The sequence below is a fragment of the Diadema antillarum genome, unplaced genomic scaffold, assembly GCF_040938485.1.
Source record: "Diadema antillarum isolate AM-2024a unplaced genomic scaffold, OU_Dant_1.0 scf00000070, whole genome shotgun sequence".
Taxonomy (NCBI): domain Eukaryota; kingdom Metazoa; phylum Echinodermata; class Echinoidea; order Diadematoida; family Diadematidae; genus Diadema; species Diadema antillarum.
Window position 1 is genome coordinate 667239 of NW_027270959.1, and position 12185 is coordinate 679423.

A 12185-nucleotide genomic window follows, 5' to 3' on the forward strand; every position below is an offset into this window, starting at 1 on the left:
GAAAATCGGTTTTGAAATGGCTGAGATATCCAAAAACAAGGTGAAACAAAGAGATCCTTAAATAAAGTTGTGGCCTGTCGCCTTTTATTATTATCACTTTTTTGGATATCTCAGCCATTTCAAAACCAATTTTCATCAAATAAATGTTGAATCCTTCTTAAAATTACATGCTCTTTCAAATTTCATAAGAGGTTTCTCATTATCTCACTTAGAAATGTTCAAAACATGAATCCTTGATACCTCAAGCAGTACTGTACAGTCCCTTTAAAGCATTGCAGGATACAGTGTATAATTTTCTTTTTCATACACTTTTAATATGATTTCAATTATCATCTTTTTGTATGTGTGGGGTTGGGGTAGGGAACCTTTTCACTTTGACTGGCTTATAACATTGCATGTTTAATGCAAATTGGACCTAATACATTGTGGGATCACAATTTTGAATTTTGTGCTGAGTGTATCTTTGATAGATGAGTTGTAATCAAGAGCTTTACTGTCGATCTACTAAGTTGTACATATGGATCGATAGTTGTTTTAGAAATAGACCTTCTTTAAAAAAGTTGGTCAAAAGTATGAGACTGTCTACTTTGTGTGTGTGTATGTTTTTTTTTTAATGTTTGTTTTATATCTTCTTTACTGCTTGTTAAAAAAATTAAAGATGTGAATTTTGTAGTGCTTCAAAGAGTCAAAGGAAAAAAGTATCCAGAAAGGAAGAGAAAATGGGAGGGAAAAAACAAAGACTGTATGTTATAGTCACATTTCAAATAAAGACCTCAAGTGAAACATTGGGCTAGGGATGACCTACGGCTGTAGTGATATACAAATGATGCACAGGATAGAGTGCGTTTAGCACTCGCTCAAGAATCGATGTCCGAAGATGTTCGTCCCAAACATTTACGCACGTCGCACTCGGAAATCCCGCACATATAAGTACTGTACGTATAAGAGTATACGTACGCCACACATGTTATGCGCACAAGAAAGGCCGGCCGGCAGCCCGAACTAGAAGTTGTTTACAGGATTGACAGTGCGTATAGTAGCGCGCGACGCACTTGTAACAACTGATTGAGTGCGCACTGCTAGTGTAAACATTGTGACATCAGGCCGAACATGTTAGTGAGAAATTAATGCACGCACACGTGACTCATTTCACCGCTTCCAATTGGCTACATTCTTGAACCCATTTTATAATAAGTTCTAACAATGCAAAACCTACGCTGGCCAGTGACGCCACAGTGTTGTGAGGTGTGAATAGGATCATATTCATTTTTAGGCAGGGAACTCTTGATAGAATGAAAAGTGTTACCTCCTTGATTGGAATGCAACCTATGAGGGCACCCTTCCTCGGGGGGGGGGGGGGGGGGGGGGTAAACAGGGTGGAGAGGGCTTGTTTAGATGAATGAAGGAAATGGGATACTTTAGAGAATTACTCCATGGGAAGTATTGAAGACGTTAAGGAGGAGAAAACAGTCGGAAGATTGTCCACTTTTTTTTTTCTTTTTTGAAAAGTCACCTCTTTTGGCATGGCCATCTCCCGATGCATGCAGAATAATTGTTGCGGTGCCAAAAACTTCACGCCGCTGGCCCCAGATACAATTAAGTCCTGCTGCTGCGATTCTGGATGCCAACAAATGATATGAATTGTTATTGCCGGGGGAAATAACTTGTGTTAGGCATGAATAAAAATGGCAGAGTTCAGTCAATTCACATTTCTTGGTCTGGCAGTTGATGTGTGAAGGGGGAAAAAATCTGGGCATTATGAAAAACCAGATGGGGTAAGAAGGTAGGAGGGAGCACATGGGTGGGGGGGGGGGGGGGGGGGAATAGGAAGGTATCCTGAGAATAAAATGTTTTGAATGACTGTGAAAGCTTGTGGTTGAATGTGTTTCACATTATTCTTTGAAAAGTGCAAGATGTGGTTAGCAGCAAGTCCTCGAGTCTTGTAGTGCCTGCTGTATCATTAGGATGTATTCTCAGTTTTCAGATTAGGATCATGATAAAGCAAGTTTTGATATGTTACTGCCTATTTCATGTTATACGTGTACATGTATGTGTCTGGAAAGAAAGGTTTGTGAAAATGTGTAGGAGCATGGTGCAATGTCACCTGTGGAATGATGTGAATGAAAGGAGTTCTTTTCCACTTCATTTTATAACTTGATGAAGATTGATGATAAGAGTAGAAAGTAAACAACAATTTACAGTTAGACCTGTCTTCTCTTCTCTTCCTTGGGTGACCACTATAGATAGGTTTGACTGTATAAAACTGCAAATTATAGCAAATGCTGATGATAGCAGTGATATGGCTCAATATGCATAAAAGCCTGAAGTGGATTTTATATTAATATTTTGCTTGTATTATTACAGATTTATTTTCATGCATGTACATAGTATGTATTCAAAATGACTCAAAACTACACCGCAGAGTATGTATTATTATGACTGATATGGCAGCAAGTATGGTTAGACTATGGTTTAGGTATTTCATATTGATTTGCTGTGAAGAATCAATCGTATCAGATGTTAGAAAGACCTTACACTGGCTTCCGATTTGTAAACGAATATTGTTTAAGATTTTGTTGATTGTATTTCAAGTCACTCATCGGTCAAGCCCCCAGTTACATAATTATATCCGAATTATTAGTGTTTAAATCTCATCGACATACTCATAATTTGTGCAGTTCTAAGGACACTCTTCTTCTACAAATTCCAACATGTAAAACAAAAGTAACATTGGGAGACAGAGCATTTGCCTGTGCAGCTCCCAAACTCTGGAATGATCTACCATTAGAAGTCCGGAAATCCCCCAAAGTAGCAGTCTTTAAAATCACGACTCAAAACACATCTTTTCATTTAAATGTTTGTTATTATCAAGCACATCAGAAGCTTTTGCAGCGCAGAAGAATATATGTCTATAAGTTTTGCGCTTTATAAATTGATATTATTATTATTATCATTATTAATGTCTCAGTGAACATGTGTGTGATTACTCCATGCCACTTAACCCCTTGTCAGCCAGGGACTTCAGACAGTGTGCACAAGGCTATGGGGTTTTCTGTACCAATCTACACTCAAAGCACATTGTATTAAAAAGGGTTAAAGCCAACCCAACTATTAGACAAGTGCGGGTCAGTGTACAGGCATAGATTTTAATAACTATGCATAATAATTATTGAATCAAGAGAGAACGTGGACATTTTGTGGCTAGGCACTTCATGTCACTGATGTTTCATCTTCTGTTTTGTTCCGTTCTGTTCCGCCGTGCCGTCCCACCGGCAGCGTGATGTCATCGAGAGGGTCTTCCAGTCCTCCTCGCAACGCCCCCAGCTGGAGAGGGCGCTGAAGAAGCTGATGCACCAGGACAAGCTCTGGTTCCACAACAAGCTGACGAGGGAGGAGGCGGAGCACCGCATCATGGCGTCGGGCCTACAGCAGGGCAAGTTCCTGTGAGTATAATGAGTACAATATATAGAATGAGATACTGTATATATTCATACAAAGTGTAGATGTATAGATGTCACCTTTAGAGAGATGTGTAGATAGATACATGTAGATAAATAGATAGATACTAAAGATGCTAATTGTATTGATGTCAGCTATCCATTAGATAGATAGATTGATAGATAGCATAGATATGTTTGTATACTGTAAAAGGGGATATTTTCGCGCAACTCATTTTTTGCGCTAGGCCGGGTAAGAAGAGTTTCGCATGTTTTTAATTCCGCGGAATCAAGACATCAAGTACAGGAATGTACAGCAAGCAAAAATATTAAAGTGTTTTTATTTTCGCGCTAGTTTCTGGTTGCGCGAAATGCGCAAAAATTTCCACTTTTACAGTACTAGTCCAGCTTGGGAGTAGGAGGGACCAATTATCAGTCATATGAAGCTCTGCATTGTCTCCCCCCCCCCCCCCCCTCCCCCACAGCCCTCAGAAAAAGAAAAAAAATGTATTTATATATATAGTGTTTGTTCGCAAAAACTGATAAGTCCATTCTTGAAGATTTTGAAGTACGGTGTCTGTCATAAAGTACAAAATAATACCATATATTGGTCACTGCATAAAGGTAAATTTTTGAAGTTATGGTCAAAAGAAGCAAAAATTTTCTTATTATTCTCTTTATTTTTCTTGACCTTTAATCGCAAATATCTCCTATTGGCAAATATGGACTTATCGGTTTTTGCAAACATGCTCTTCATATATGTACATGTGCATATAACATACAGGTATTGTAGATATCTATACCTATGGATTGAGCTTTAGGGAGACATTTTTTGCTCATAATTACTATAATAAAGGAGACACTCGTTCTTAATGAGACAATTGTGTCTCCTTAGTGTTTTCAGCTATGTAATATTTACTGCTGACATTGCTTAGTATACAGTGTACATTCTCTACACACTGTCTCCCTAAAGCTGGACATATATGTGACCGTGCACCACAAAACGAACATAAAGTCGCACACACAGTTTTGTGTGAGGACTGAAAATAGGTGAAATGGGCCAACCTAACCGATCTTGACATTTTCATATTTTCTGAAAGAGCAAGTCTTCTTCTACATTATGCTAAAATTTGGGATCATAAAACGGGCAGGAAAGTGTGTTTTTTAGCAGTTTGTCTCAAACATTTTTTGATAGAATAGTGTGATTAGGTGTTTCCTTAGAGTCCCCTTTTCATTTCTTAAAAACCTTGTACCCGCTCATCACTCTCAACTTTAATATCTTTTGAAAGGATTACGCTACTGCTTTGAAAATTGGCTTCAATTATAAACAAAATGTGTTAATAAGGCACACACAATTTCAGTGTAATCTGATAATCCCTTCATTGTTGTTACTCTGGTGGTTTACATCCTGTTTTTTGTCCCATTCATTGCACAGCTAGCACGGCTTGGTAAAGATTTAGCGTTCGAATGGACACTGCATTTCAGAGCCTCTTTTCTCAGTTCACACTTTTCCTGAGTGTGTGTTTTCTTTCCAGTATTTACATTGTAGATAGGTTAGGAGAGTCCGTTTGATTTGAGTTATACATCATTTTAAAGCTTAAAGTCTGCTCTTTCATAATATGCTCTTTTAAAAACTAAAATTTCATGTCTGGCGACTTTCTGTTCGTTTTGTGATGCAGGGTCACATATAATGAGTAAAGCACTATTAAACAATGATATAAAAGCTCTGCTCATATACTTGTAGAATACTGTACACATAGTTTGGGTGGAACATCCCATCGTGTACAAGGTGCATCTAAAAGAAGTGATTTTACCTTCTGCAGACAAATTTATTTGAAGGCATATACGGAGTAATGACCATCCAACACATGTATGTGAGTTTGTCATGTATGTCTACTCTGTGTTTGTGTTTGTGCTTGCTTTATGTGTATGTGCCAATCAGGATTGAAAGTTGGATACAAGTGGTTGATGGTTTAAAAATCAGGGTGACTGACTCCAATTGACTTCTTCACATGTATGTGTTGGATGTGTGTTTATAATTATAACTAATGTGTTTTCATCTTTGATAATAATATATTTTTGTTCATTAATGTACATATAAGTTGTGGTTAGTTGTCTCCCATTTGTATTTTTTTCGCTCTGTGAGTGTACAAGATTTATCGAGATGCATACTAATGATGTTTGTATTGCTATTGCAAAGTAACCCCCCAAATGATCTTGATATGCATCCAAACTGTGCTACAGAGACTGCATTGCGTGCATCAACCTGCCAATGCGTCAATCAATGCTCACAAGATGCACTCCCAGCCTGCTGATAATTTTGTATCAAACCCCTGCCATTGCCATGGTAATGCACTGCTACTCACTCCCAGTTTAGGCCTTGGGGGTCTATTTAGGTAGCATCCAAACAATTGTTGCCGTTGACACAAAGCTCACCCCCCCCCCCAACCCACCTTGCTCGTTAACAGGGAACAACATACAGGGACTCAAGGTCACACTATTACCTTATGTTGCACGCGGAGGCTAAATATGGCACACTTCATTCTCAAGTGGCGTCAGATTGTGCACAAGTTTGCTGCGCATGTGCCGGCAAGGCCAGACTACTTGTGCTTGATATTTCTTTAAGAAAACCTTTATGCTAAGCAAGAGCTTGTTCCCCAAAATAAGCTGCTGGTAGGAATGATGATGCAGCACCACTTATTATGAGCCATCGCACTTGGTGAGTAAATCACTGTAGAACCAGACAGGTATACATATTCTTGAACAATTGTTGAGATCTATCCCAGTTGATGCACGTGAGTAGCTGCGTAAGAATAGATCGGACATGAACGTCTAGTAGGTAGCATCTTATTCCCTTCTTGAGTGGATGAATGAACTGCAGTGAGCATTTCAAACAGTTGGCTGACGAATGCATTCTGTTGCTGCAGAGCGTCTGCCGTGAAGGCTCTTGCAACAAATGCAGATCGCATTCTTTCGGAGGCCAACGTGTTTTCGTTGCCAAAAGACAATGAGTTTTCCTGAGGTCTTCTTTTTTTGTACCAGGAAGAAAACCAGCTCAACTATTAGGGGGTGCTCAAAAATATTAATGACTTTCCTAACGAGAAGCAAAATGTTGCATGTCGTCATCTCCTCCTCTGTGGCAACCAATGCAGCTGTTTCTGAAGGCGTGCTAATATCTAGAGGTCACCGTGCCATTCAGGCGGCAGCATTATGGGCTTCTGATCAAACTTGATGGGCTAAGTTGAAGGTGTATCATGTCTTATTATTAGGCATTGCCAAAAAATGCAACATTTCTATAAACTGTATGGGGCTCTCAATGAAGGCATTGGCATAGTTGCTAACTGTATATTAAGACAAACGAAGCAATGGAATGATGGAAAATATTTTTTTTTCCACTGGCAAGGAAAGGCCATCATTTCTTGGGATAATATCCCCCTCCCCCTCCCCCATGAACCCCACCAACTTCTTGGAATTAAAACTTGGCCCCTTTCTATTCCCTCTGGTAGTTGAGAAATTGGGCTAACCTCACACCACCTACTTCAGAATCTGGTTACGTTGAGCAGTTGAGTTCACTGGAAACAATTCAAGAAGACTAGACACTGTGGCACAATCACTATGGGGCTCACTGACCTCATCATTACACAGACTGCATCCGATATATTATATCCTTAAGGGAAAGACAAGACACAAAAGGTAGATTTGATGACGGAAAAAAAAAATCACATTCTGCCTTTTGTCTGTTGTCGCACGCAGGGTTCGTGAGCGGACGGAAGAGGGCAGCTTTGCGCTCTCGCTCTGCTACAACAACTTCGTCTACCACTACAAGATCGACAAGGATTGCACGGGTCAGCTGTCCATCAAGGAGGGCCCAAAGTTTGACAGTCTCATTCAGGTAACTAATCATGGCTCTGACTACATTCAAACTTTTTGTTGTTGTTGTTTTTTTCCTTTCTTTCTGCTGTCAGAGAATCTCTTTTTGCATCAATTTGTTTGTTTGTTTATTTGTTTGTTTGTTGTTGTTGTTGTTGTTTTTTGGGGGAGGATGAGCATCTCTCAAAGAATGCATTCATAAATTAAAGCTACTGTTTACCACTGGGAGCAGTGATTAAAAAAAAAAGTGTCTAAGTTATCACATTTGATACATATGTATAGTTTAGTTATATCACAAAACATAGTACCATACAAATTTTGCAATAAAGCCACAAATACAAGGAGATGTCCCTAATTTTCTCAATAAACCATAAATGTAGACGGTTCATTCTAAAAATGATTCTGATAAACTATTGTTCACATTTTGTATATTTAACAATACTTAGTATTGATTATACTGATTAACTTTTTTTTTTATTCTGGTTCTTTTTATCCGTAACTCACATTTTATTACTATTTTGAAGCACTAAAGCTGGGTTTTTGTTTCATCTGCCAATGTTAAATAGTGCCTTTAATGTTTGACCTGGCCACAGTTTGTGAACTGCACGTGGCACCCAACTTGGAGGAGGGTGGGGGACTATTTGTGATAGAACACGTCAATCCCCTCTCTACAAAGTAAGAGAGTAGAGAAGAAAAGGCAATAAAGAGAAAGAGAGCAAGAGGAAAGAAGAGGAAAGAGAGATACATTTGTATATAGAGAGTAAAGCAACAAAATAAGAATAGAAATATCAAGAATGCGATCTGAAAAAGGCCTGATGTTCCATATCTCCCTGTGATTAAAAGTGTACATCTCTAACGGTGTATTTGATCTCTATTCTTCATACATGATAAACCTGGGCCCTGTTGCATAATAAAAGTTAAGATCAAGCTTTAGTCAGAAAATCAAACATTAGTCAGAAAATCAAACATAAGTCTCTGAATGCTCAATTCTGATTGCCTGATACCTGACTTACATTTGATTTCTGACTTATGTTTTGATTTTGATTCTTTATATGCAACAAGGCCCTGATCTGGGACATGTAATATAATAAGAAATGATAGGAATAGAAGTAAAACAGATAAATCATGGATGTGTGACAATAAAATAAGACCAAGAAGAAGAAGAAGAAGAAGAATGAGAAGGAGGAGGAGGAGGAGGAGGAGGAGGAGGAGAAGAAGAAGAAGAAGAAGAAGAAGAAGAAGAAGAAGAAGAAGAAGAAGAAGAAGAAGAAGAAATAATAAATTATGCATCTGCATCTTTGATGGCTAGCCCATCAAATTGTAAACAAAACTCTGAATGGAGTAAAATGTTGCACTCCTGCATGGAGAAGCCATCGGAACCAAGCATCAACACTTAGCTTCTCCAGTCAGCCCCTGTCTGGATGAGGCTCTGGAAATTAATACGTCCTGTTGACATTCCTTGAGGGACCCCGGGGCCGGGAGATCCACGACCGATTAGGCAAAACGTGCGGTTTTTTTTCTGCTGTGCCCGCGACTCCAGGGTCGGGGCGGGTGAAAGTTTGGAGATCCAGTGGTAGATCCAGCTAAGATTTCTCTTTTTTTCTGTCTCTCTTGAATTTATGCCACTTGATGACTTTTCCCCAGCAGAAGTGCCAATTTGACTGTTTGTTCCCTTTGTCACGCACCATGGGACGTGTTTTCAAGTTCTTTTCTGTCTTATTGTAATTTTTTGTGTCCCTGTATGATTGTCTCTTAGCTCTGTCAAAACTTCTTGTTGCATCGCTCTGATTTAATTCATTTTTAGATTTTTTTTATTTTGTTTAGTCTGTGTTTTAGAGGACATGAGCATAATTGCATTGTTTAAATAGTTAGATAGTTTATGTACAATTCTTTTCTTTTTTTTTTGTGAGGGGAGAAGGGGAATATGGGGGAGAGATGATGGAAAGAAATGTTCAGAGTGTCGAGGATTTGCCAGTCGGTACCGAGAATTCCCTTTCGGTATCCTCGTCACTTTTGCAACAGAGATGGATCCCACTTGTTACCTTTCAGTATTTTGGTGGCTCAATCAAAAAAAAAAAGAAAGAAAGAAAAGGTAGCTTTGCTAAACAAGTTGTATAATGATGTTCACATGAATGAAGAAATACTCCAGCAATACCAGAGACACGTATTGGCCATGCAGGTCAGATTTTTTAAACTGGAAAATATTCTAAACTCGATGCCGGTAATATAGATTTTTAGAGAAAATGTGTAGAACACATTGTAGCACACCTTGTAGTTATTAAAGTGAACATCACAATGCTGTAGCCATGGAGGATTTCTCACCATTCTCCTCACCAGGTTTCTTCTATAACGATGGCAGTGTTATCCTCATATTGCATGATATGAGCAGGTGGTACACTGTACCATTTACTGAGCAGTATGAAGTTCCTGTGGGTGAAACTGCAAGGGGTTGAAACCATTCATCAGTTTTCTGGATGTCAAGGGAAGATGCCCACCATGTCTGATATTAAATCGCTCTCTGATCTGCTCCAGGAGTAAAGTGGGATCAGTCAACAGTGTGAAGACCTCCTTCACACCGGGCTAGCATCTTATGTTGTATCAGACAGACAGAGGCTTCCTCTCTGTAATACCAGAGGGGACGGTCTGACAACACACCACAACATTTTGCACAGTTGGTCTTGATCTGGGCTTGAACCAAGGACCTCTTGTGCTTGTGTATGTGCGTGTGCGGCAGTCATGCCATTGACCGAGTCATTTTTTCCACCTTAAGAACGGTAGCTAGTTGCGCAGAAAAACACATGGACATAATGTACGTGTGTAGTTGAGATTTTCCAGTCTCCAGATTTTCAATGATGTGATATGAGAATTGCTTGTCAACTTTGCTTTGGTCAATTCTCTTTGAATTTTACATCTACCATCTTATGAAATGAGAACGCTTTGTAGAGTATAAAGTGTGTGCTTCAATACGTATTCATCCTTTGAACTACACTTCCAGTCAGTGTACTAACATCCATTCCACTGTAGCCTTTTCAAAGGCCCTCTCTTAATTGTTAGCATTGATAATTGCAAGGGGAGCTCGCTGATGCCAAACAGGGGCCTTTTGAGATCTGTGATGTGAATGTTGGTCATGAGCCAGGAGAAATTGCAAAAATCAGCTCCCAGCGAATAATGCGGACAGAGAATGATTCAGGTCGTCACTGTGAGCATGCTTGGAGCGATGGATTTCAAAGGGTGGTAAAGTTGAGAGATTTGAATGGGGAGACCTCTCATAGGCCCTCTCCCTGGGGGATTACCCCTCGCTGGGGGCTTGACTCTGCCACATGAGACAGCTCTCGGCTCACTTCTCTTGCTGCTACCACAGTGAAGAGCCCTTAACAAAGGCTAATTTCGTCACACCACCCTCCTGCCATCTTGCATTAAAGTTTAGACTGCTGCAGTAGTGTGCATGCACCTGTGACTGTGTCTTTCTTTTCTGAAAGACACCTTGTGTTTTTGTCCAGCGAGGGTAATCTGGGTTTTGCCGCATATTTGTTTGCTGTTTTTGTTTTGTCGCTAGACTGCACACAATGCCCCTTATTCATTTTGATTCGTCATTTACCACAATACCACAAAGTGGAAGGATGGGATGATAATACAGAGGGTGGTGTACGTTACTTGTAACGAAATGATAGACATGGGCAGTTAAAAAGTAGGGTATGTTTTTTATCGGTGGAGGTGTCTTTAACAATGAGAACACCCGGCACATTCTGACAAACATATTGTGGATGACCATGCCAAGGTCAGGCTCTAGGGGGGATCTGCACTCATCAGTGAGAAGATCAGGGGAGATGGTAGCTATTCCCTCCACCCCTTCCCCCACCCCCCTCCCCGAACCCTCCTCTCCCCCAGTAGCCTGCGAGTCGGTGACAATGAGACAGGGGCGGAGCAGACGAGGAGGATGAGATCGGGGAGAGAGATGGCGCTGATTGTCGACATGTTTGCGTCTGTGGAGGAGGAGGAGGGACGAATCATCGTCGCGGCAATGGGTGGGGTGTCAGGTGATGAGGATTTGTGAAGGGAGGGAAGATCTTCTTGTTTTGCTCTGAATAGTCTAGGTATGGGATAGCTCTCCTAGAAAAAGGGACACACACAAAAAAAAATGAGGGAAATGACCTGAAAATTAATTTCATGTTTCATATTTTCTACAGTAGTTCATCCATCAAGAAATCCAGCTTTCGCAGTATAGTTAGCCCAGTCTTGTGAAATACCCACCTCCTTTAAGTTGTTTTTGTAAATCAAAAGCACTCTCTTAACTTGAAAAGGTTGTTTTAAGTCATCTCTTTTTAAATTTATAGGCATTTAGTATTCACCTCGTAATACCATCTTACCATGATTTATTATGTTCATCTCCTCTGCAGTCTTTCTTCTCATAACTCACTTGAGTAGAGTGACTTCTGTCGGACAGTACATGGTATAAAAGCATTTTAATACAATTATTAGCTACACACTTGCGTCCTGGAACCAACAGAAAAGTTTTGTAGACACCAGATGAGAGTTGTATACTTATGTGGTCATTGTGTTTTTGACATTCCAAGATGTCAGATTTCAGGTGAATGGACAGGTTTCAAAAAATGTGTGTCATTCTGATGAGTTGTACGCGAGCTTATGAAATATTAAGTTCACTCACTATTCAAAGTTTCAGACATACAAACATGTAGATGTATCATTACTGAGGATAATAAAACCATTTGTATTCTGGTTCTAGGCTTTTCTGAAATCAGAGCCATACAATGTACATTAAAAAAGGAAAAAGAAAAGAAAAGAAAAAAGAAGATGTGACTCCAGGGTTGGTGTAATAGGGCCTCAACTCTTGACTACCGGAGTTAATCCATTTATTCA

General features: G+C 39.7%; 1 protein-coding gene across 1 annotated transcript in view; it reads left to right on the plus strand.

The window, feature by feature from the left end:
• The window catches only part of LOC139716799 (tyrosine-protein kinase SYK-like), a 64516-nt gene that overhangs the window by 18374 nt on the left and 33957 nt on the right, over positions 1–12185 (plus strand). Inside the window, exons 3-4 of the mRNA XM_071628331.1 lie at positions 3277–3443; positions 7191–7329. Of these exons, the coding sequence (XP_071484432.1) occupies positions 3277–3443; positions 7191–7329 (306 nt within the window). The remainder of the gene's footprint in view (positions 1–3276; positions 3444–7190; positions 7330–12185) is intronic.